Here is a 26,103-nt window from a genome sequence, read left to right as displayed (position 1 = left end):
CCCTTTCGCGTCCTCGCAAGCCTGCCAGGATTGAGTCAGTGTCCCTGGTTATGTAGTCCTCCAGGCTGCCTTTCAGTTGCTCCTTCCTGACGATTTGTCTTTATTTTCGTTGTAAATCCAGTTTGGTCCTGGGAGATGGTCTGTGTAGCTCCATTCACTCTGCCGCCGTTTTTTTTCTCTCCTGACAGTCTCTATTTTTGATTTGAGTTTTTGGGACCATTTATATTTAATGTAATTAATAAAATGGTTGGATTTATGACTACCATGTTTCAACTTGTCTATTTTTTTTCTGTTATTTTGCTTCCTTTATTCTCCTTTTCATGAATCCATCTGCTATGATATTATTCTGTTGGCTTTGAAAAAAGCAAGCTGTCATGTTGTGAGAGGGCCAGGTGGCTACGGCCTGAAGGCTTACTCTAGGAGCTCAGGGCAAAACCCTGTCATCAGTGATCAAGAAAACAGGGACAACTATAGTCCTACAATTGTAAGGAACTAAATTCTGCCCCAAACTAGTAAGAATGGAAAAGGACTTTTAAGTCTCAGATGAAACCTCAGCCCAGGCCAACTCCTCGATTTTAGCCTGGTAAGACTCTAAACAGAGGGTCCAGCTAACCCGTGCCTAAACTTTTGTTGTTTTAAGCTGCTAGGTTTGTGGTAGTTTGTTACACAACAATAAAAAATGAATATATTCAGCAATAGAATCCAAGTCCAGAAATTAAATAGTCTAAAAAAAGGTTAGTGGCAGAAAAATATTTGAAAAAAATAAAAACTAAAAAATTATCCAACTGGCCCTGGCTGGTTTGGCTCAATGGTTAGAGCGTTGGCCTGCGGTCCAGAGAGACCCGGGTACGGTTCCCACTAAGGGCATGTACCTCGGTTACAGTTTGTCCCCGGCCCTGGTTGGGTCGTGTGGGTGGCAACCACTCGACGTGTCCCTTTCACGTCGATGTTTCTCTCTCTCTCTCCCACACTCTATCTGAACAAAAAATGGAAAAAATGTCCTCGGGTGAGGGTAAAAAAAAAAATAAATAAATAAATAATAAAATAAAATGAGGCCATGAGGGTGGGCCGTAATCCAATCTTACTGGAGAGAACATCTGGAGACAGAGACACTGAAGATGAGTGTGTGCGGAGGAAAGGCTGAGTGAGGATGCAACAAGAAGGTGGCGCCCTGCAAGCCAGGGACAGAGGGCTCAGAAGAAACCAAACCTGTTGGCACACTGATCTTGAACTTCTAGGCTCCGTAAGTGTGAGAAAATAAATTTCTGTTGTTGAAGCCACCAGCCTATGCTATTTTGTTATGGAAACCTCAGTTTACTCATACAACAACTGAAAATCATACAGTATCTGGAATCCAGCCTTCAGACCTCTTAACAACCAGTAGAGCGATCTTAAGATGCATGTCACTCAGAGTTACTTGAGAACTCTGTTTGCCTCAAGAGATTTGGGCAGTCTTGGGGTGAACCCTCAGTTTCACAGTATACAATTCAATTTATTCTAATTTCTGAACTTATTTTCTCAGAGTCTCTATATCAGCTGGTGCACAGCATCTCGGGATCTTCACCACTGTCCACGAGAAATTAAATTAATTCATGATTTTGTGACTATACCAACTTTACTTAAGGCTCCAAGAGCCGTGAAAGGAAACTGCATCATGCACTGCACAGTCCTCTGCCTTCTATTTGTTTTTTCCTTTGACATTGAACTGGCTCTCCAAACCAACAACTATGTGATTATCACCACAACCTTTTGAAAATTAAAACTACTTCCCTTCCCCTTCCTGGGTCTATCTCCCTTCCTGAGTTCTCCTGCCAAAGAAAAAGTCACTCTGTTAGTCCATCCCTTTGCACAGAAATCTAGCATATAGCTCCCTTGTTTGAAACTCACCTGCCATCTCCTGACTGCTTATATGCAGAGCCGAGACCTTCCCCCAACACCTTCCCACACACACTGCCCACAACTGGAGCCCCATAAAGCACATTCAGCCCTAATTGGCATGGAAGCCTCTCTGTCCTCGATCTGGGTGCCTGGCCCAATGGTGTCGATTGCTATGCTTTTGTTGGCTTCCTTACTGTTTGTTCTCTGGGGCCAACCCTCTGCCCTCTTGACCAACCCTCCATTTTTCAATTATCTTCAACCCATCTCAGGGTGCCTGGCACAAAGTGAGCATTCAAGAGCTGTGTGATGAATAAATATATTAAGAAATTAAAAATGAATACCATATTCAGCAACTTCCAAGGGGTTTCATTGCTTAGAGAATGAAATCCAAAATGAAGACTGTTGTCAAGGGTCCTCTAGAATCTGTGCGCACCTATACTTTCCAACTTCTCCCTGGTCCCCTCCTCTCAGTTTCTCAGATTCACTCAGCACTTGTCAGAGACATGAAAAGCAGACCCCATGTCCTGGGGGCAAATGAGTAGCAGTGGGGTAGGCCCCTGACTTTACCTGTGTAACTGCTGCTGCTTTCAAAGACTTTTTCTATTTGGTTCTCTCTCCACCTGGAATGAAGAAGACTAACCGTGAGCCTTTAAGACCTTTACCAAAAATAATAATCCAAGGCAGTAGCCAGAAAAGAAACATTATCCAGTAAAATTCTCACTTAAGCAGAACATTTGTAGTTTTCCTCTTTAAAGGATAACTCACAAATGAAATGATGGGCATGATGAGGTCTACAAACCATGGTCTCCTCTAGTTAAAATTCTTCATGTGGGTCTTTCCTCTCCCACTTTCAACCTTGCAATCCTGTAGGACTTGCCCTACAAAGATTCTCAAATGTCATTTTCTTGGACAGATAAACACTATGACCTAGAAAAGGACAGTGATTTTCCCAGGGTCACCCAGCAACTAAGGGGAAAATCCAGGGCTAAATCCCCATCTTCTGGGTTTGTGAACATGCCGTTTACACAGCACCCCACCATGTCCAGTTTGTGGAAGGTGGGAATATAGAGGCACTTGTTCTAGACAACCTTCAACCCTGTCCTCTCCCACCTGATCCACAGAATCTGTGGTAACAGGCTTTAACTGAGCTTTAGTGACAGTCCTTATCCTTAGCACACTGTCCTGTGCTGAGGAGGTGGAAGGGGTGTGATGAGCTGCAGGCAGCATGGGAAGAAATGGAGGGTTCAGATTATAAATCTGCCTTCCTGAGAACTTGCCATGAGGGATGGATTATAGGAAGAGTGTTTAACTGTTTTTCTCAACTTCCCATAAGAACCATTTATACTATTATTTTGGGGAAATTTCATGTAAAATTACAAGCATATGCTTACCAGTGAAAACAAAATATGGCAAAAATGAAAACTACAGTAAGAATATCCAGGAAAAGCCACATGATCCTGTAGTAACTTGGCACCTGCAAAACAGAAAACCACAGTGCAAGAACTTTAGAGTTGGAAGGGATTTTATTTTTCAATTTTTATTAATTTTTGTTACAGATGTTTCTCCTCCCCACCCAGACACCCTCCCTCCACCCCCCCACCCCCCCCAGCATCGTTGTCTATGTCCATTGGTTATGCATACATGCATATAAGTTCTTTGGTTCATCTCATCCATCCCGCCCTCTCCTCTGAGGTTTGTCAATCTGAACCATACTCTTTTCTATGTCTCTGGGTCTAGTTTGTTCATCAGCTTATTTTGTTCATTACATTCCACAAACAAGTGAGATCATGTGGTATTTGCCGTTCTCTGATTGGCTTATTTCACTTAGCATAATGCTCTCCAGGTCCCTCTATGTTGTCTAAAAAAATAAGAGATCTTTCTTTCTTACAGCTGCATAGTGTTCCATTGTGTATATATATCACAGCTTTTTTTATCCACTCATCTATTGATGGACATATGGGCTGTTTCCAGATTTACAATTGTAAATAGTGCTGCTATGAACATAGGGGTGCATATATTCTTTCTGATTGGTATGGTCTGCTGCGAGGGCTGGGGAGGGAGTGGAGGGGCAGGCCAGGTGGAGGAAGCCTGTTTGATGTGGTGGTCTCAAACACAGAGAATACCTGCTGCTTTCCTAACAATCACCCCTTCCATGTGTCCGGGGCTCTGCAAGGGATAAAACTTCACACCCTTCATCTCCTTTGACTCTCAACACAGAGGCCTGAGGGAGTCCCAGAGAAGTCACATGGCAAGTCTGCGCTGGACCCAGGACTACAGCCCAAGTTCTTGAGCTCCAGTGCTCTGTGTTTTCACACCATGGCTTCCAGTGACCCAGGTTTCTGGGGCTCCCTACAGACCTCAGAAGTTAGAATTCTTGCATTTTTAACGGGCTCCCCAGATGATGCTGAAGTAACCAGTCAGTGAGCCTGCATTTACAAACCACTGTTCTATATCATGATGCTTCAAGTAGGCTGAAATTATAATTCTCCCTTACCTAACATGCCCCCTTCTCCACACTCCTCGCCTGAATCACACACATCCCAGAGCTCCATCTCCTGGGGCCTCTTGTGTGAATTTTCTAATTCCCCGGTTTGATCCTCCCTTTCCTCCTCCACTGTTCCCCTTACTTGATGCTACTGGGGCTGGCACTTTTTATTCTTTCTTAGGCCATTCTCCTCCCTATCCCAAGGTCTTTCCTTGGACTGAATAAAGATATTAATAAAAACACCAATGATCCTGATACTAATGAGAACAATGAACCATTAATGAGCATTTACAGGAGCTAAGGAAGTATTCTAAGCACTTGAAGGGTCTGTTCACATCTCGTCCTCTCAACAACCCTACTAGGCAGGTACAGTAGAAGCTCTCAACCACCTTCCACTAAACTGAGGCTGCTAATCCCCTCCGGGAGACATACTGATTGATGCTTTGGCCTGTTCCAGGATGCCCACCAGGTGAGCACCACCAAGCAACACCAAGAATAGGTTGTTCTTACTCCTCAAGTGGCTTAGAACAGTTGTTTTTATTGTTATAATTGTGCAGTGTAATGAAATGTTACTTAAAACTGTAAAATCTGAGTTTAAAAAAACTGTATGCTATGTGACTTTGCTGTTTCTCCCTTCATCCACCTTTAATCTGGACTTGGCCATGTGACTTGCTTTGGTCAATGGAACATTTCCAAGTTCACAGTAGGATCTGTGTGAGAGAAGGGAGAATGACACATCTCCAAAATCGCAGATGTCTCTGTTCTTAAGTAGCTCCCCAGGTGACTGTACAGTGAGCAAGGTACACATGGGGTACGGTACATGAACTCCTAGTATACAGACTTGGAAGAACAATCTGGACCATCAGCTCACCATGAAGTAGTAAGGGTAATCTATCTGCCTCAGAAGCTCAATGTTATCTGTGGTCACTGAGTGAATCCTGGAGCACCAGGCCAGTGAGAAGACCCAAGGCTTATTGACGATATACAAGTTGATGGTGATGTCAGCTGCTTTATAATCTCTGGAACACAAAAAAAAACCCACAGGAGATTTAGAGTTAATCTTACCTTCATCACCTAAAAGGGTAACAGCTACCAGGTTTGTGAAAGGCTGTGGCTTAAATCACCAGAAGCAGTTGGTCCTGAAACAACTTATGATATGACATGCAGAATGGGCTCATGTTGCAATGAGATAAAGGGATGGATTTAATATCTCTACTCCCATACCAACAGTGGTATGGTATAGCATATTGGAAACAGCTCTCTACAGCCTGGGTATGAATCTCACCTCTGTCATATATCAGCCTGGCAAGTTCTTAGACTCATTGTGTCAACTGTAAAATAAAAACAATAATACCACCTTTGCAGGAGTGTTGTCAGTTAATTACATAATATGTGTCTAAGACAATTCTACAGATCACCTAAAGATAAATTTTTTTAAATAGAAGAAAACAGTACTAAAAACTTACCTTTAATTTACTTTTTTTGACACCAACACACAAAAACCAATCACATTTTTATTTGGTAGTAATGAACACATAGAAATTAATATTAGCAATCACTCCAAAGAAAATTAAATAGTTATCTTAACAAAGTAAGTATAGGATCTATACACTGAAAACAACAAAATATTGATGAAAGTAATCAAAGAAGATTTAAATAGAGACATATATGTTCATGGATTGGAAGACTCAACATCATAAAGATGACAATTCTCCTCAAACTGATCCATAGGCTTAATGTAATTCTTATAAAAATCCCAGGAAGTTTTTTTGTACAATTAGGCCACCTGATTCTAAAATTTATATAGAAAAACACAACTCCCAAATAACTAAAACAATATTGAAAAAGAAGATAATGAATTGTGGATCACTTTACCCAATATTAACGGTTACTATAGAGCTACAGTAATCAAGACGGTATGGTATTTGCGAAGAGTCAGACATATAGTCCAGGAGCATAATTTAATACCCAGAAATAGACCCACACAAATATTCCCAAATGAGTTTTTATAAAGATGCAAAAATAATTAAACAGAAAATGGAATAAAGAGAGTTTTTGCAACAAATGGTACTGAAGCAATTGGACAGGCACAGGCAAAAAAAGAACCTTGACCTACATAACACAATTTACATAAAAATTAACTCAAAATGGATCACAGACTTAAATAATATATTTTTTCAGTAAAAATAGAAAATCTCTGATATCTAAGGGCTAGACAGAGTTCTCAGACTTGACTTTTTTGTTGTTGTTGCAATTTTTATTAATTTATTTTTGTTACAGATGTTTCTCCTTTTTCCCCCATTGACACCCTCCTCCCAATCCTGCATCCCTCCACCCTGCCCTGCCCCAGCATTGTTGTCTATGTCCCTTAGTTACGCTTACATGCATATAAGTTCTTTGGTTTATCTCATCCACCCTCCACCCCCCTCTTCTGAAGATTGTCAGTCTGAACTGTACTCCTTTCTATGTCTCTCAGTCTATTTTGTTCATCAGCTTATTTTGTTCGTTTTATTCCACAAATAAGTGCGATCATGTGGTATTTGTCTTTCTCTAATTTGCTTATTTCGCTTAGCATAATGCTCTTCAGATCCCTCCATGTTGTCTCAAAGGATAAGAGATCTCTCTTTCTTACAGCTGCATAGTATTCCATTGTGTATATTGGTGTTTCAGGCTTCTTAGGGTATATGCCCAGAAATGGGATCACTGGGTCAAATGACAGTTCAATTTTTAATTTTTTGAGGAAACACCATACTGTTTTCCATAGTGGCTGTACCAGTCTGCATTCCACCAGCAGTATACTAGAGTCCTCTTTTCTCCACACCCTCACCAGCACTTCTTTGATGATTTATTGATGGCAGCCATTTTGGCAGGTGTGGGGTGAAACCTTATAGTTGTTTTAATTTGCATCTCTCTGATGATTAGTGACGTTGAACATTTATTCATAATGGCCATTTGAATGTCCTTTTTGGAGAGGTGTCTATTTAGATCCTCTGCCCATTTGTTAATTGGGGTCTTTGTCTTCCTTTTATTGAGTTGTATGAGCACTCTATACATTTTGGAAATTAACCCCTTATCTGATATATCATTGGTAATTATGCTCTCCTACATAGTGGCTTCACTTTCCATTCTGATGGATGTTTCTTTTGCTGTGCAAAAGCTTTTTAGTTTGATGTAGTCCCATATATTAATATTTTCCTTTGTTTCTCTTGTCTTAGGCATTGTATCAGTGAAAATTCTGCTGCATGTAATGTGTGAAACTAGATCATCAACTTACATCATACACAAGACTAAACTCAGAATGGATAAAAGACTTAAACATCCTAGAAGAAAATGTAGGCAACAAAATTTCAGACATCATATGCAGCAGAATTTTCACTGATACATCATCTATGGCAACAGAAACAAAGGAAAAAATGAACACATGGGACTACATCAAACTCAAAAGCTTCTGCACAGCAAAAGAAACAAACATTAAAATGGAAAGGAAACCCACTCTATGGGAGAGCATAATAGCCAATGATATATCAGATAACGGGTTAATTTCCAAAATATATAGAGTGCTTATTCAACTGAACAAAAGGAAGACAAAGAACCCAATTAAAAAATGAGCAGAGGAACTAAACAGACACCTCTCCAAAAAGGACATACAAATGTCCAAGAGACATATGAAGAAGTGCTCAACATCACTAATCATCAGAGAGATGCAAATTAAAACAACTATGAGGTACCACCTAAACCTGTCAGAATGGCTGCCATTAACAAATCATTAAACAACAAGTGCTGGCGAGGGTGTGGAGAAAAGAGGATTGTAGGACACTGCTGGTGGGAATGCAGACTGGTGCAGCCACTATGGAAAACAGTATGGTGTTTCCTCAAAAAATTAAAAATTGAATTGTCATTTGACCCAGTAATCCCACTTCTAGGAATATACTCTAAGAAGCCTGAAACACCAATCAGAAAGAATATATGTACCCCTATATTCATAGCAGCACTATTTACAATAGCTAATATCTGGAAACAGCCCAAGTGTCCATCAATAGATGAGTGGATAAAAAAGCTGTGGTACAGCTCTGGCCGGTTTGGCTCAGCGGTTGGTGCGTCGGCCTGCGGTACAGAGAGACCCGGGTTCGGTTCCCGCTAAGGGCACGTACCTCGGTTGCAGTTTGTCCCCGGCCCTGGTTGGTCGTGCAGGTGGCAGCCACTCGATGTGTCCCTTTCACATCGATGTTTCTCTCTCTCTCTCTCCCTCCTGCTCTATCTGAACAAAAAATAGAAAAATGTCCTCGGGTGAGGATAAAAAAAAAAAAAAAAAAAAAAAAAAAAAAAAGCTGTGGTACATATATACAATAGAATACTATGCAGCTGTAAGAAAGAAAGATCTCGTTCCTTTGAAACAACATGGAGAAACCTCAAAAGTATTATGCTAAGCTAAATAAGCCAATCAGGGAAAGACAAATACTAAATGACCTCGCTTATTTGTGGAATATAATGAACAAGGTAGGCTGATGAACAAAATAGACCCAGGGACATAGAAAGGAGTATGGTTCAGACTGAAAAACCTCAGAGGAGGGGGGCGAGGGGCATGGATGAGATGAACCAAATAACTTATAGGCATGTAAGTGTAATCAATGGACATAGACAACAATGCTGGGGCGGGGGGGGGGGGGGCGAGATGGAGAGGAGGATGTCAATGGGGAAAAAAGGAGAAACATCTGTAACAAAAATGAATTAATAAAAATTGGGGGAAAAAAATCACAAACATACAAAGAAACAAGAAGGTAAGGTCCATTCAAAGGGGAAAAATCAACTGAAACTGTCCCTAAAAAAAGAGTTGATGGCAAATATATTAGACAATGACTTTAAAATAACCATCTTAAAGATTATGTGCCCACATATTCAAAGTTAGAAAAAACTGCCAACCAAGAATCTTATATGTAGCAAAACTGTTTTTCAAAACTGAGGGGGAAAATTGATAAATTCATAGATAGACCAAAGCTGAGGGAGTTCGTGGACAGTAGATCTGCCCTAGAAGAAAAGATCAAGGAAGTCCTGCAAGGTGAAATGAACAAGACACTAAATAGTAACTCAAAACTGTGTGGAGAATTCAAGATTTCAACAGAAATACATACATGGACAATTATAATCTCTAGTTTTGTTGTAACAATGGTTTGTATAAGTGCTCTTTCTTTTGTATGGGATTTAAGAGATTAACATGTATAAAGAAAAAACAATTATTAGTCTAAAAGGTAGTATTATCATATCTTTGGTTTGTAACTCCATGTTACTTTCTACATAATTTAAAAAACTAATGAATTTAAAAAGGATTAGTTTAACTCTGGTCCCTGCTCGGCCACTTTATCAACACTAATCCTGCTGCTGCCACCACTGCCGCTAACATGTCTACAGGTGTGGCTGCATGTCCAAGTGCTGCCTCTGGCAGTAATCGAAGGCTTCAGCAGACACAGAATCAAGTGGATGAGGTGGTGGAAGTCATGAGAGTCAATGTGGATAAGGGTGTTGAAAAGAGATGAGAAGCTCTCTGAGTTAGATGACCGTGCAGACACACTGCAGGCAGCAGCTTCCCAATGTGAAATAAGTGCTGCTAAGTTGAAGAGAAATATTGGTGGCAGAAATGCAAAGTGTGGGTCATAGGGATTAATGTTGTGGTTACAGTCATCATCATCATCATCATCATCGTCGTCATCTTGTGGAGTGTGTCTTCATGAAGAACCAGTGAAACTCCAGCCTGCTGTTCCAGAAACCCCTTCCAGACTTTGACTTAGAACCTGCTATTTTATTAAGCTTACATACTGTTAATATCTAAAATGATTATTTTCTGCTAGTTAGTGTAAAGTTTGATTTTTTGGAAATGTGTCCTTTTTTTAACATTCACTCCAAACTAGTAGTGTAGTCAGCCCAGCCCACATTTTGCACAATGCCTTTACAAATTTACACATGGGCTGATGAAGAGGACTTGTTAAGTTCCAGAGTGTTATAACCTAGAAGTAACATTGTCTGATTAATTGCCATTAATTCCAGTTAAGGGAATTTTTTTCCAAATTAGCTATCCTCATCACATGACCTTATATTCAGAACCACACTTTAAACCTTTGGGTAATCAGATTTCCAATTTGTGCCTTCCAGAGAGAACACTATTGTCTAACTCAAATCTGTGGCAATGACAGGCTGTGCCTTATTTATAAGAGAATCCTCTACAGTTTATAAGTACTCTTTCGCTGTATTTAAAATAAGATGCTGGTAAAGAATTTTTGTTCTTATAGTAGATATGAAGATGTTTACTTTCTTGTTATTGTTTTGTATCACTTGCTAAAAAATTTTAATCAGAAATAACCTCTTTAAACATTTTTTTTTTTATCCTCACCTGAGGACATTTTTCCATTTTTGTTGTTGTTGTTGTTCAGATAGAGTGGGAGGGAGAGAAAGGAAGGGGGGGGGCATCGACATGAAAGGGACACATCGAGTGGCTGCCACCCACACGACCAACCAGGGCCGGGGACAAACTGCAACCGAGGTACATGCCCTTAGCGGGAACCGAACCCAGGTCTCTCTGGACTGCAGGCCGACACTCTTAACTGCTGAGCCAAACTGCCTAGGACCCTCTTTAAAACATTTTTATAGAACTATGGTTATGCCTACATTTTCTATTTTGCCAAAAAAGATAAATCCCAGTAAAATGCCCTTGAGTCTCTTCCTGACAGATACATTCTAAAAAGTGTCAAAAGAAACTCAAGGAGCCCTTCAGAATTAAAGGTGTAATATTGTTTGTGAAACGTCTACATCCTAATAGGCCTTTATTGCCTTTGAAATACTGTACGTGGTACAATCCCATTCCTATTCAGCATCTTTCCCGGGGTTAGAGAAAATTTGAGCTAGACCCTGACCATGTCCTGCATAGAGTCAGACTGCAGAATACCAGCTGTGGACTCCAATGCGTATCTGAGAATTATGTGAGCAACACTTTTGTAGCCTTCAAGCAAGACCACCTGTGAACTGGTCATTATTTGGCCCAGTCCTTATAGACTATAGCTTTTTGGAGTTTGTTTCTATTTTTATTCATATTCCACTATCTAATACTGTCTTCTAAATTATGCTTTCAATTAGCACTGGTCGGGTGGCTGACTTTTCACAGAGGATAGCTAACCAGAGACACTTTCTTTCTTCAATGTCATAAACTGTTTGCACAAGATGCTGCTTTGGAAATAACTACTGTAATATGACAGACTTTTGTTGAGCCATTCAACACTAGGCTATGTGTCTCAAGGACCAGAATTTAGGCATGAATGAAGACAGGCAAGAAGGTTCCGAGGGAACAATTCAGAGGTTTTCCACTCTGGCCCAAGATATTCTAAGATATTCTAAGATGTACTAAGATATTCTAAGATTCTTTTTCACATACTAGTATGTGACTTACAGAGCAACAGCAGCTGAGGTACACTAGGACACCAGTTCCATTTCTTTGGTATTTGCTACCCTGACAGCACTGAAATGATGTAGTTGAAAATATGCCCAGACTTCCAGTCAAGATGAAGGCACAGGTAAATGCGGTATCGCGTCCTTCCACAACCACATCAAAGTTACAACTATAGAACATCATTCAAAACCGCCTGAAATCAAGCTGAATGGAAGTCCTACAACTACAAAATTAAAGAAGCAGCGGCATCGAGGCTGGTAGGAGGGGCAAAGGTGCAACAGGCTGGCCCCACACCCACGTGTGGCGGATAAAAATCAGGAGGATACCTTGGCTGGGAAGGTCCTCCCTGAGGACTGAGAGGTCCCTGTCCCACACCAGGTGCCCCGCTCAGGGTTCCAGTGTCAGGAAGAGAAGTCCCCATAACTTCTGGCTGGAAAAACCAGCAGGAACTGAGGCTCAGGGAGGCTAAGGTGGCGGGAGCCCCAGGCAGCTCCTCTTAAAGGGCCCGTGCACGGACTTATCAGACTCACTCCCTCTAAGCTTGAGGGGGAGGCAGCTGAAGGGGCACCAGAGACATACAGGGAAGAACTGAGCTGTTTGGAATTGGAGCAAGGTCTGGAGAAGAGGCTTTCTCCAGGACAAATGTGCTGTAAGTGGCCTTTGTTCCTTCTGTGAGCCCTTCCCTGTGGGGGCAGGCAGCCGCCATATCTGGGACTCCAGCAACCTGGCTCCACACTGTTAGTCCCACCCTGGTGATTCCCTGAGGCCCCGCCCCACCCAACTTTCAGGCCCACCCAAGCTGTTGCCAGTTGCTTAACCATAGGATTGGCCTGTCTTGGATCCTGCTTCAGGTTTTCCTAAATTCTTTCAAACAAGGAGCATCTGGTCTCAGACAGCCCCATACCTCTCGTTAAGTAATACACAGAAACAAACACAGGGAAGCAACCAAAATGAGGAGACAAAGAAACAGGTCCCAAATGAAAGAACAGAACAAAACCCCAGGAAAAGAACTAAGTGAAATGGAAATAAGCAACCTAACAGATACCGAGTTCAAAACACTGCTTATAAGGATGCTCAATGGATTTAGTGAGAACCTCAGAGAACTTAGTGAGGGCCTCAAGAGCATAAAAAAGGGCCAGTCTTCAAGCGTGCCAACATTCGCATCCTGGGGGTGCCAGGAGGAGAAGAGAGAGAACAAGAAATCAAAAACCTATTTGAAACAATAATGGCAGAAAATTTCCCTAACTTGGTGAAAGAAACAGACATACACGTCCAGGAAGCACAGAGAGTCCCAAACAAGATCAACCCCAAGAGGCCCACACCAAGACACATCATCATCAAAACGCAAGAGGTTCAAGACAAAGAGAGAATCTTGAAAGCAGCAAAAGAAAAGCAGTTAGTTACCTACAAGGGAGTTCCCATAAGACTGTCAGCTGATTTCTCAAAAGAAACTTTGCAGGCCAGAAGGGAATGGCAAGAAATACTCAGAGTGATGGAAAGCAAGAACCTACAACCAAGATTACTCTATCCTCTAAAGCAGTCATTTAGAATCGATGGCCATATAAAGAGTTTCCCAGACAAGGAAAAGGTAAAGGAGTTCATCACCACCAAACCATTATTATATGAAATGTTGAAGGATCTTCTTAAAGATAAAAAATATGAACAAACAAAATGGCAGTGAATACATATCTATCAACAATTGAATCTACAAACAAAATGAACAAGCAGAACAGAAACATTCTCATACATGTAGAGAACATTTTGTTGGTTGCCAGATGGGAGGGGGGTTGGGGGAATGAGTGAAAAAAGTGAAGGGATTAAGAAGTACAAATTGGTTGCTAGACCGACAAACCTCAAAGGGATGGGGGGTTGGCGGGGTAGGAAGAAATAAACCAAAGAACTTATATACATACATGCATAACCAATGGACACAGACAACAGTGTGGGAAAAGGCAGGAGGGGGGCAGGAGTGGGGAGGAGGGGGTCAATGGAGGAAAAATGAGGAACATCTGTAATACATTCAACAATAAAGATTTTAAAAAAGTAAAACAACAACAACAACAACAAAAATGGAGAAAACATGCCCAGCTGTGAGAAGAAAGCAGCTGTCAGTGTAGGGACATTAGCCCACCTCGGCTCAGGGTCTCTGGCCAGGTGTGATGCTGAAACTTTTTCCATCCTTTCACTTGCAATCTATCTGCGTCTGTGGATGTAAAGTGAGTCTCTTATAGACAGCATAAAGTTGGAACATGTTTTTTTAACCATTCATTATATCTCTGTTAATAATCCATTTTAAAAATTACTGATGAGAAGGGACTTTTGTCATTTTGTTACTTCAGTCACTCCTGTAAATATTTATTTTTTTTCCATCATCTGATATTTTGTTATTTCTATATGCTTTACGTTTGGTCCCTTATTTTCTGTATTGTTTTTTTTTTATTTGATATTTTTGTACTAAAACAGTTAATCATTTCCTTCTTTTGTGTATATTCTATATCTATTTTCTTTGTGGTTACCATGGGAACTACATTTAACATTCTAAAAATTACAGCATTTTTTTTCAAATTTATACCAGCTTAACTTCAATAATATACAAACCTCTGTTTCTTTACAGCTCCATTCCAATCCTTTTTAGTTGTTGCTACCAGAAAAATACACCTTTATACACTGTATGCCCCAAACATAAACTAATAATTCTTTTTTTATTTTTATTTTTTATTCCTCACCCGAGTATATTTTTCTGCTTATTATCAGATAGTGTGAGAGGGAGGGAGAGAGAGTGAGACAGAGAGAAACATTGATGTGATAGAGCCACACTGACTGGTTGCCTCCTGTATGACCCAACCAGGGCCAAGGAGGAACCACAACCAGTCAATTTCCTTGACTGGAACCAAACCCGCGACTCGTCAGTCCACAGGCGACACTCTATCAGCTGAACCAAACCAGTCAGGGCTAAACTGGTAATTTTTAATGTTTACAAACATTTTATTCATGTCATTACAGTGGGCAAGTTCTCAGCTAAATGCACAGATAGCAGCAAGGTATCCCTGCGTTAATGCAGCAGCTGGTGGGTTACATAAGACTGTGCATAAGGCCAGAGAGAGAGTAAAGTTACATGAGTTTTTTTGTTTCCAAGTGCACATAAAAGTTATGTTTGCATCACACTGTAGTTAAGTGTGCAATAGCATTATGTCTAAAATAATATACACACCTTGATTTAGAAATACTTTATTGCAAAAAAATGTTTTCATCAAGTTGTAACTTTTTTTTTGCTGGTGAAAGGTCTTTCTTTGATATTGATGGCTGCTGAGTGATCAGGGTAGTGGTTACTGAAGTCTGGGGTGGCTGGGGCAATTTCTTAAAATGACAAAATAAAGGCTGCCCCACTCTTCCTTTCATAAAAATAATTTCTCTGTAGCATGCAATACTATTTGATAGCATTTTACCCAATGTGAAATGTCTCAAAATTGGAGTCAATCCTCTCAAACTCTGCTACTACTTTATCAACTAAGTTTATGTAATTTTTAATGGTTTCTTAATTTATTTTTATTTTTAAATTTTATTTTTGTTAAGATGTTTCTCCTTTTTTTACCTCATTGACACCCTCCTTCCCATCCCCCCTGCCCTGTCCTGGCTTTGTCTATGTCCACTGGTTATGCATACATGCATATAGGTTCTGTGGTTTATCTCTTCCCTCTCCCCACCACCCCCCTTCTGAGGGTTGTCAGTCTGTACTCTACTTCCATGTTTCTAGGTCTACCCTATTCTTCAGACTGTTATATTCATTATATTCCATATATAAGTGAGATCATGTGGTATTTGTCTTTTTCTGCTTGGCTTGTTTCACTAGGGATAATACCTTCCAGGTCCCTCCATGTCATCTCAAAGGATAAGAGGTCTTTCTTTCTTACAGCTGCATAGTACTCTATTGTGTATATGTACCACTGCTTTTTTATCCATTCGTCTACTGATGGACACTTGGGCTCTTTCCAGATCTTAGCTATTGTAAATAGTGCTGCTATGAACATGGGGGTACATATATTCTTTCTGATTGGTGTGTTTCAGGCTTCTTAGGGTATATTCCTAGAAGCGGGATCACTGAGTCAAATGGAAGTTCAATTTTTAATTTTTTGAGGTAACACCATATTGTTTTCCATAGTGGCTGCACCAGTCTGCATTCCCACCAGCAGTGCACTAGAGTCCCCGTTTCTCCACACCCTCACCAACACTTGTTTGATGATTTGTTGATGGCGGCCATTCTGACAGGTGTGAGGTGATACCTCACTATTGTTTTAATTTGCATCTCTCTGATGATTAGTGATGTTGAACATTTCTTCATATGTCTCTTGGCCATTTGTATGTCCTGTTTGGAGAGGTGTCTATTCAGCTCCTCTGCCCATTTTTTAATTGAGTTCTTTGACTTCCTTTTGTTGAGTTGTATGAGTACTCTATATATTTTGGCAATGATGATCTCCCATAGAATGGGTTGCTTTTCCATTTTGATGGTTGTTTCTTTTGCTGTGCACAAGCTTTTTAGTTTGATATAGTCCCATGTGTTCATTTTTTCCTTTGTTTCTATTGCCTTAGGTGATGTATCAGTGAAAATTCTGTTGCATATGATGTCTGAAATTTTGTTGCTTACATTTTCTTCTAGAATTTTTATGGATCCACGGGTCACATTTAAGGCTTTTATGCATTTTGAGTTTATTCTTGTGTATGGTGTAAGTTGATGGTCTAGTTTCATTTTTCTGCATGTAGCTGTCCAATTGTCCCAACACCATTTATTAAAGAGGCTGTCTTTGTCAGATATTAATTGGGCATAATGTCTTGGGTCCACTTCTGGGTTCTCTATTCTGTTACAGTAGTCTATATGCCTGTTCTTGTGCCAGTACCAGGCTGTTTTGATTATAGTTGCTTTGTAGTATAACCTGATATTGAGTATTGTGATCCCACCTACTTTGTCCTTCTTTTTCAAGATTGCTGTGGCTATTCGGGGTCTTTTTTGGTTCCATATGAACTTTTGAAGTATTTGTTTTAGTTCTGTGAAATATGTCATTGGTATTTTGATGAGGATTGCATTGAATCTATACATTGCTTTGGGTAATATGGACATTTTAATGATGTTAATTCTCCCAATCCATGAACAAGGTATGTGCTTCCACTTTTTTATATCTTCCTTTATTTCTTTTTTCAATGTCCTGTAGTTTTTTGCAAATAGGTCCTTTACTTCTTTGGTTAAGTTTATTCCTAGGTATCGTAATTTTTTTTTTGCCACAATGGTAAATGGGATTGTTTTTTCTGTTTCTCTTTCTGTGAGTTCATCATTGGTGTATAAGAATGCTGTCGATTTCTTGACGTTAATTTTGTATCCTGCTACTTTGCCTAATTAATTTATTAAGTCTAGTAGGTTTTTGATGGAGTCTTTAGGGTTTTCTATGTACAATATCATGTCATCTGCAAATAATGATAGTTTAACTTCCTCCTTTCCAATTTGGATCCCTTTTCCCTTTTCTTCATGTCTGATTGCTGTGGCTAAGACTTCCGGTAGATTCATCAGCAGAATCACTGTCTTTGGCATTCATAGCCTTATGAAAATGTATTTTTTAGGCAATAAAACCTGAAAGTTGAAATTACTCCTTGATCCATGGGCGGCAGAAAGGATGTTATGTTAGCAGGCATGAAAACAACATTAATCTCGTACATCTCCATTAGAGCTCATGAGTGACCAGGTACATTGTCAATGAGCAGTAATACTATTTTGAAAGCAGTCTTTTTCTTCTAAGCAGTTAGTTTCAACAGTGGGCTTAAAAGATTCAGTTAACCATCTTATAAGCAGATGTGCTGTCATCCAGGCTTTGTTGTTCCACTTATAGGGCACAGACAGAGTAGTTTTAGCGTAATTCTTAAGGACCCTAGGATTTTCAGATGGTAAATGAGCACTGGCTTCAACTTCAAGTTGCCAGTTGCATTAGCCTCCAACAAGGGAGTTAACCTGTCCTTTGAAGCTTTGAGACCAGACATAGATTTCTCCTTTCTAACTGAAAATCCTAGCTGGCATTTTATTCCAATATAAAGCTGTTTCACCTACACTGAATCTGTTGTTTAGTGTAGCCGCCTCCATTCATCTTCTCAGCTAGATCTTCTGGAGAACTTGCTGTAGCTTCCACATCAGCACTGGCTGCTTCACCTTGCACTTTTGTGGGATGGAGAGAGTTTCTTTCCCTAAACCTTATGAACCAACCTAATGTAGCTTCCAACTTTGCCTCTGCAGTTTCCTCACCTCTCTCAGCCTTCATAGAATTGAAAAGAGTTAGGACCCTGCCCTGGATTAGACAAAGCTTAAGGGACTGTTGTGGCTGGTTTGATCTTCTATCCAGACCATTAAATCTTTCTCCATATTACCAATAAGGATGTTTTGCTTTCTTATCATTTGTGTGTTCACTTTCAATTTCCTTCAAGAACTTTTCCTTTGCATTCACAAATTAGCTAACTGTTCACCACAAGAGATGTAGCGTTTGGCCTTTCTTGAATTTCAACATGCCTTCCTCACTAAGCTTAATCATTTCTAGCTTTTGATTTAAAGTGAGAGACATTTGATTCTTCCTTATACTTAAACATTTAGAGGCTATTGTAGGGTTAATAGTAGACCAAACATTACCACTAAAAGGCAGAGATTGTCTAACTAAATATAAAAGCAATAATCAATAACATTCTTTTTATAAGAGATGGACTTTAAATATAAAGATGCAAAGCAATGGAAAGATAAATGACAAAAAGAGGTATAATACAAACACCAATTATAAGAAAGCTAGTGTGGTAATATTAATAAAAGAAAAAGTAACCTTTAAATAAGAATTATTATCAGACACGATGGACATTTCATAATGAAAGGGTCAATTCACCAAGAAGACCAAACAATTCTAAATGCATATGCAACCTAATGAGAGTTTTTCTTTCTTTTTTTTTTTGGTATGTGGCCCTAGCGGGATCCAAACCCAGGATTCTCTGGTCCGCAGGCTGATGCTCCAACCGCTGAGCCAAACTGGCCAGGGCTAATGAAAGAGTTTTAAAACATAGAAAGCCTGAACAACAACAGCACTAAAGAGAGAGAGATACAGAAATCAATAATCATAGTAGGAGATGTTAATACTCCCTTCTTGGTAACTGATAGATGAGGCATAAGAACCATTCATTTCTCACTGACTGGGGAGTTTGCTTCCAGATTAAAGAAGGCAGAAGACTTGGTTTAATCTTTTTGTCACCATAATAACTATACCTTTTGTATATATAATACTGACATTCACTAGGAAGAGAAGCTTTATATATAGAAAATATTCTTTAAAGTATGCTCCTTGTTAGTACACATTTCATAAGTAAATATAGAAGGTGGGTTTATGAGGTATGGGTCCCTGAAGAAGGTCACATAAGCTACACAACTCCCTGGGAGTACTTTTTTTTTAATGTTTTTAAAAAATATGTTTTTATTGACTTTTTAGAGAGAGAGGGATGGAGAGAGAGAAATTCCAATGTGAGAGTGAAACATTGATCGGCTGCCTCCTGCACACCCCTACTAGGGATTGAACCTGCAACTCAAGCATGTACCCTGATCGGGAATCAAACCAGGACCTCTCAGTCCATGGATCAACACTCAATTCACTGAGCCACATTGGCTGAGCTCCTGCAAGTATTAATGGAGATATTTTGTAACTCAAATGCTCCTCTCCTATGTGAAATATTACTGTGGGCCTTAGAGTACTCATGTGTCCAATGAAGGAAGATACCCGTGGAGTTGGAATCAATGTCTCTGACTTCTTTGCTTTGTCTTGAGCCTCTTAATTGCTCACTTATCTTTGAGATTTATAACAAAGATTCAGTGAAGGCAGGAGTTTGGGGGAGGATGTTATCAATGGGGAAAAAGGAGGGACATCTGTAATACTTTCAACAATAAAGATTAAAATAATAATAATAATAATAATAATAATAGTAAATATTGATAGTAGGTAAATTCTCTGATATGTGTCAGTTTGATCTACAATCTAACCCCTTGTGTTAACTTAATAGAAAACATGGAAAAATTCACTATGAAATGTTTGAAAAGACTCTCAACTAACTTAAACTAATGGACATTTATAGAATATTACACCCAGCAACTGAAGAGAGCACATTATTTTTGTAGCCATGGGAAGTTCAACAAGATAAATGATAGAGTGGGCCAAAAGACAAGTTTAAATACATTTAAAAATACTGAAATCATACAGTGTTGTTCTCTTGTCACAATGTATTTAAATCAGAAATCAATAACACTAAGGTAGCTGAGAAACCTCAAATTTTAAAAAATTTAATACACTTCTATGAGTAAAGTGGAAAATTTTAAATTTTAAAATTGGATGATAATAAGGCATATCAAAATTATTTGTGGGTTGCTATTAAAACAATGTTTACAGGGAGATTTATAGCTTAAGTGTTTACATTAGAACAGGAGATCTAAAATCAGTCACCTAGTTTTCTACCTAGATAAAGAAGCTAGCTAATAAAAGAAAAGCAAATCAAACCTAAGTAAATCAAAGTGAGAAAATAATAAAGGTTAAGAGTAGAAATCAATACACAGGAAAACAAACATGCAAGAAAAAACTAACAAAGCCAAAATTTGGTGTTTTGAAATGATAAAATTCATAACCCCCTAGCAAGTCTTCCCAAGAAAAATAGGGTAAACAAATATTTTACGATATCAAAATGTATTAGAACTAGAGGTGATAGTTGTACAACACTGTGAATGTACTAAATGCCACTGAATTGTTCATTTTAAAATAGTTAATTTTATGTAAATATCACCTTAATAAATGAGTTGTTAAAATTAAACTATTTCAAAAAACACTTAAAAATCCCCACAGAAATAAAACAGAGGGCATCTCTATATTAATATAATTTTGGTTAAAACAATGCATTTAAACCGATCTGTCAAAACAGCAAGGTCACAATGTCATGTGACAGTGGTCTGAAGGACTTGGAAGTGAGCACTGATCATAGAGAATATACTGAAAATGTGTTCCTAATCCTAAACATTCTGGTCATAAACATCATATAAGTAACTAAAAGTACAACTGCTTAATTTCTTAAAATTTAGTGGTCCTTGAGGGGAATGATTTGAAATAAAATCCAGCTCATGAATTTATTATAATCAGCTTTGTAGCATAGCTATATATAAAAAAAACAAAACCCTATTCTTCCTACTAGAATATATGGTTTCCTTAAGGCACAGGATGATGCCTTGCTTATGTTGACTTTTCATATAAAATTATTATGGTGCACTCTACATATTACTACTTGGTAAACATTTGCTGAGCTAAATTAAACTGTTTGACTTTATAATAGGAATCAGGATATGAGCCCCTCTTAATTCTGATGCCAGGTGAAACTATGCCCATGTAACTATAGCCCAGGAATAAATTTAACAGCCCAGTGGTAAAAGAATTTGGATTCTGGAATCTGTCAGACCTATAATTACTCAGTTTGGTCTCCTACTGACCAATTGTATTAACTATGGTGAATTACCTAACCATTCTGAACTTTTTCTCTTGAGAAGCAAGTTTCCTCATTTCAAAATGGGGATCAAGATAATTTCCAGGACCCAGCATGAAATGATGGTAAAGTAAAAGAATAAGTTAACATTTATTGTTTTCTCATATTTGCGCAACATTTTCTATGGGCACAATAAGAATTCTCATTTAATAATTTAACAATTCAATCAGGTTATTGTTATTCTCAATTTACAAATGAGAAAACTGACAATTAAAAACTGTCCAAAGTCCTATGTGTGGCTGATGGGTAGAGCAGAATTTGAAAAAGAGCCTATGGTCTACCAACCACAGAACAAGAACATAATAAATGCTCAATTAATAGAAGCTATTTATTTATTCTTTCAAAATTCTTTCAAATATACTAGATTAATATAATTTATGATTAGAAGAAAAGCAAATCATTTTAGAGCCATTTTCTCTTTTTAAAAAGTTACAATCATAAGAATATACTCAAAATAGAAGATTAGTTGGACAAAAAGAAATCTAATTAGGAAATAAAGGTATAACATAATTTTCCATTTTATGTTAAACCACCCTATGGCCAAGAGGCAGGAAAAGTAGGAATAGAAACAAAGGTGCATCCCACAGCTTCATGTATGATTTGAGATGCAGAAAGTTCTTCAGGGGAAATTTTTACAAAGCCCAAGGAGATTTTGTGTATGTGTGTGTATATATATATATATATACACACACATACATATATACACACACACACACATATATATATATATATATATATATATATATATATATATATATATGGAGACTTTGTCCCTGAAACATTTAGAATTGAAAGGGGCAGGAAAGAATATTAGAATTAACAGAAAATATTAGAAGAGTAAGAAAACTAATCATAATGAGGCACTAGCTATAGTTAGAAAAATTGTTAATCATCCTTTTTTTTTTTATCCTCACCAGAGGACATTTTTCCATTTTTTATTCAGATAGAGTGGAAGGGAGAGAGAGAGAGAGAGAAACATCGATGTGAAAGGGACACATCGAGTGGCCGCCACCCACACAACCCAACCAGGGCCGGGGACAAACTGCAGCCAAGGTACATGCCCTTAGCGGGAACCAAACCCAGGTCTCTGTGGACCGCAGGCTGACACTCTAACCGCTGAGCCAAATCGGCCAGGGCTGTTAATCATCCTTTACAATGTTAATCGTGGTTGCTTTGTTCTGATTAAAGAAAAGCCCATTCTGACCAGGCTGGGAGGTGAGCGCCTTAAGAGTTTACCTCAGGAATGCTGTCCATTCTCCTAATCTGAGGACAAGGAGGACTACCAGACTCATGGAAAGATTAAAAACCTGATTATCTATCGGAATGCTGGACCCTGGACCCAGGACTGCGACTTGCTGGTGACCAGCCCCTGCAGCCCCCTGCCCACATTCCACCCCCCTTGCCTGTCATTGTTTCTCTATCCTTTAAAAGCAGGTGGCAAATGAGGGGGCTGGGCGGAGCAATTTTATGAGATCCACTATTTTCCCATACTGCCAGTAATATTGGAATAAATGCTCATATATGATTCAACCTTGTCTCTGTTTAATTGGCTCAAGTAGTGACGGGCAGCCTGGACCCATTCGTTGGCTGGTTTCAGAATTATCAGAAAAGATTATTTTTAAATCTACAAAAAAGGGGATACAAATTAAATTAAGCAGTGATTAATAACAGTTAAGTTTGAAAGAGTGACCATTCTATTCCCAGATATTTTTATCTGAAAACTATCTCTATTATATATTTATAAATGTGGTGATTAATAACTTTAGTTTCTTCTGTGCTTGGAAGCTTTAAGTTTTAAAATAATGATTTAGTAATGTTCTTAATTAATTATGCCTATTAGAAATATGCCTACCTGGATCACAAAGCTATTTATGAGGTACTATCTAGTAATGGCAGGAGGAAATGGACACCTTTTTGAGTTCTGACTTTTCAACAATCACCTTATGTGAAAACAGAAATGCCAAGCACACAAAAATGTGTGTTGAATGATGAGAAATTGAAGCACAAAGAAGAAGGGGCTGAAGACTATGTTCTAGGGACATAATCCATACTTGATAAATGTTTGTTGGTAGAGGGAGGGAGGAAGAAAGAAAGGGAAGAGCAAGAAGAGAGAAATAGGGAATTCCAAAAAGACAGCCACGCACAGAATCCTGAGATGGGAAAGGAAAGCTAAGTAGTTTGGTTAGAACGCAGATTTTGTGCAAGTAAGGCAATACAAGCCTAGAGAGGTGAGGTCAAACACTTACCTCAACCCATTGTGAAATAACCTCTTGTAGTCAACATTTATTATACTGATATTTTCTCTTCTAAGTTCTTCAACGGGGCTTAACCGGCCCACCTGTTGAAAACCAGGAGCTTTCTGTTTGACATAATCCCTGTCAAAACCAGGCAACCAATAAATCTGTAAGAAGAAATAGGAAATGTTTCAGTGGACAATCAGCTGTCTTGGTACAAATAGTCATAGAGAATAGACGGAGCCCTGTTCTAGCACTGGTAATAACCTACAGGGAGCAGAGGGAGGTTCTAGCCCTTGACTTAATATTGTCTAATAAACTGCTATAATGGGGCTTTCACCAGGGTTGTTCTGCAACTGAGTTTTCTCAGGTAACATCCTGGGTCAAGGGCCTATTGTGTACAGATAGCCTCACACTAGCCAAAGGGGATGTGGGGTTGGCAGGTGTAGATGAAATGTGGGAATCATAAACATCTCCTTAGGCTGATGATGCTAAACATCATCTTTGAGAAGGCGCATTTCCTGCCAATGGGGAATGCTATTATATTATGACTCATCTGTGCAAATAGTTCCATTGGTATAAAAGACATTTTTTCACTCCCAGGACTCTTCCATATTCTCAGAATTTACGGGATTTGGAATGGTTGACTACCCTAATACAGAGAGTTGCTTCTGAAAAATGTAATGAACAAATAAATATCTGCTCAAATTAGAACCAACCTATCCATCGTTAATTGAAGCCAAGTCCTCAAAACCTTAGTGTTCCCTAGACCCTTTCTAATAGTTCTACCTCAGTGTATGGTGCAGGTCACATCATACAGTCATTACACACATTCCTTTTTAACAGACTGCTGGTATTTCATTTGGTTTGGAATAGCAAAGATCCTCAATGTTTTCCCGCAGTGAAATAAATATAAGTAGGTCATTCTTAGGTTGCCACATGTATAAGCAACAATCTCCATTTCTACAGGGAGCATATTTACATAAGGATCCCAGGGAGTTAAACTGCTATACTCCTGGGACATGCTACCCACCTCCCAACCTCTACCATAAATACTGAGATAGACATACCAGATGTTGCTCAATTTTAGTGTCAAGTATCACTTTTACTACATGGCGTACATATGTGTTTCTGAAAGGATGTTTTGGTGGAGGGCCATTAAGATCAAATATCACGTATTTTTTCGCCTGCTTTGCAATTTTCAATAAATCACTTAGTTTCGGAATCATCTGCTTTCTTGCTTTTTCTTTATCTGCCTCTGATAAGGGTTTCATATTGTGAAATGGTTGGCGCTAAAAATAAATACATCAGAGAATACACTGGCTCCTATCAAAAGCATTTCCCAATTCTCCTGCTATATAGCTCTATACCCAGCCCAACCTCCATGTTGCTCCATTACCATTCAACCCACCAGACCTTTTGAAATACTGGTAATGTCAGGAGGAAATGAACAACTGAGATAAGAGTTGCCAAGGAGAGAAATAAAATATAGACTCCTTAGGTAATTATGATATTTGGAATATTTTTGTCTATATTGAAGAACCTGTTGTATTTGCACTGAGAGACCCTCATGTTCCAGTCCTGACCATCCTTTTCAGACTTTTTTCTATAACTCAAGGTAATATAATCCCTTTTCAGTTGTACCGGCTTCCAACATTTGCTCTCACTATTCTAGAAATAGACTTTGGCTTCAGACTGAATTGGAATCAATCCCAGCTCTATCACTCATTTGTCTTCTTTGCCATAGCCACCTGTTAAAGTCAAGTCATAACCTCAACCTGCAAAGCCCAGTTCAAATGCTACCTCCTTTGTGAAGCCTTCCTTAACTACTCCTGAGCTAAAGAGACTTTGATGGTGTTAAACTCCAATGGCCCACTTTTGTGCCCTGTAATTGTATGTCTCATTCTGCTGTCTGTGGTTATTTGTGGCTGTCTTAGACCAGATTCAAATTCTGGCTTCATATGCTTCTTGCTGTGTAATTTGTAGAACCATTTAAATTCTCAATGTCTTCATTACCCAAACTATAAAATGGGGGATGGGAGGGATAATCTATATATGTCTCAAGATTATTTGAAGATTAAATGTGATGAAATATTTACAGGGTCTAAGAGCATGTCTGGTACATAGAAAAGTGCACAATTCACTTAGTTTCCTCACACTCTACTGCTTCAGCTGGAGAGTAACTCCCACACGGCGAGAACTGTCCATTTTCCTTTGAAATACACAGCATTTCATCCTATCTCAGTCCATACATATTTTAGCTATATTAAATGTAATAGATTACAACTGACATTTACCAATTGTAGATTACTTGTGGGTGAAGTCAGTGAAGCAAGCAGTAGCCACTTCACATTTTCTTTCTTTTTTCTTTTTTTTATCCTCACCCGAGGATATTTTTCCATTTTTTGTACAGATAGAGTGGGGGGGAGAGAGAGGAAGGAGAGAGAAAGAAAAACATCGACGTGAAGGGACACATCGAGTGGCTGCCACCCGCA

General features: G+C 38.9%; 1 protein-coding gene and 1 pseudogene across 1 annotated transcript in view; one reads left to right on the top strand and one right to left on the bottom strand.

Annotated features, from left to right (window-relative positions):
• Positions 1-26,103, bottom strand: part of LOC118628538 (glycerophosphodiester phosphodiesterase domain-containing protein 4-like) — a 105,730-nt gene that overhangs the window by 9,517 nt on the left and 70,110 nt on the right. The window contains exons 10-14 of the mRNA XM_036259524.1: positions 24,679-24,900; positions 23,621-23,775; positions 5,235-5,382; positions 3,270-3,352; positions 2,446-2,498 (exon numbers count right to left, since the gene is read on the bottom strand). Coding sequence (XP_036115417.1) covers positions 2,446-2,498; positions 3,270-3,352; positions 5,235-5,382; positions 23,621-23,775; positions 24,679-24,900 — 661 coding nt within the window. The remainder of the gene's footprint in view (positions 1-2,445; positions 2,499-3,269; positions 3,353-5,234; positions 5,383-23,620; positions 23,776-24,678; positions 24,901-26,103) is intronic.
• LOC118628846 lies at positions 9,760-10,089 on the top strand (annotated as a pseudogene).

The sequence above is a fragment of the Molossus molossus genome, unplaced genomic scaffold, assembly GCF_014108415.1.
Source record: "Molossus molossus isolate mMolMol1 unplaced genomic scaffold, mMolMol1.p scaffold_m16_p_13, whole genome shotgun sequence".
Classification (NCBI taxonomy): domain Eukaryota; kingdom Metazoa; phylum Chordata; class Mammalia; order Chiroptera; family Molossidae; genus Molossus; species Molossus molossus.
The sequence above is the reverse complement of the archived record's forward strand: the minus strand, read 5'-3'. Positions and strand labels throughout refer to the sequence as shown.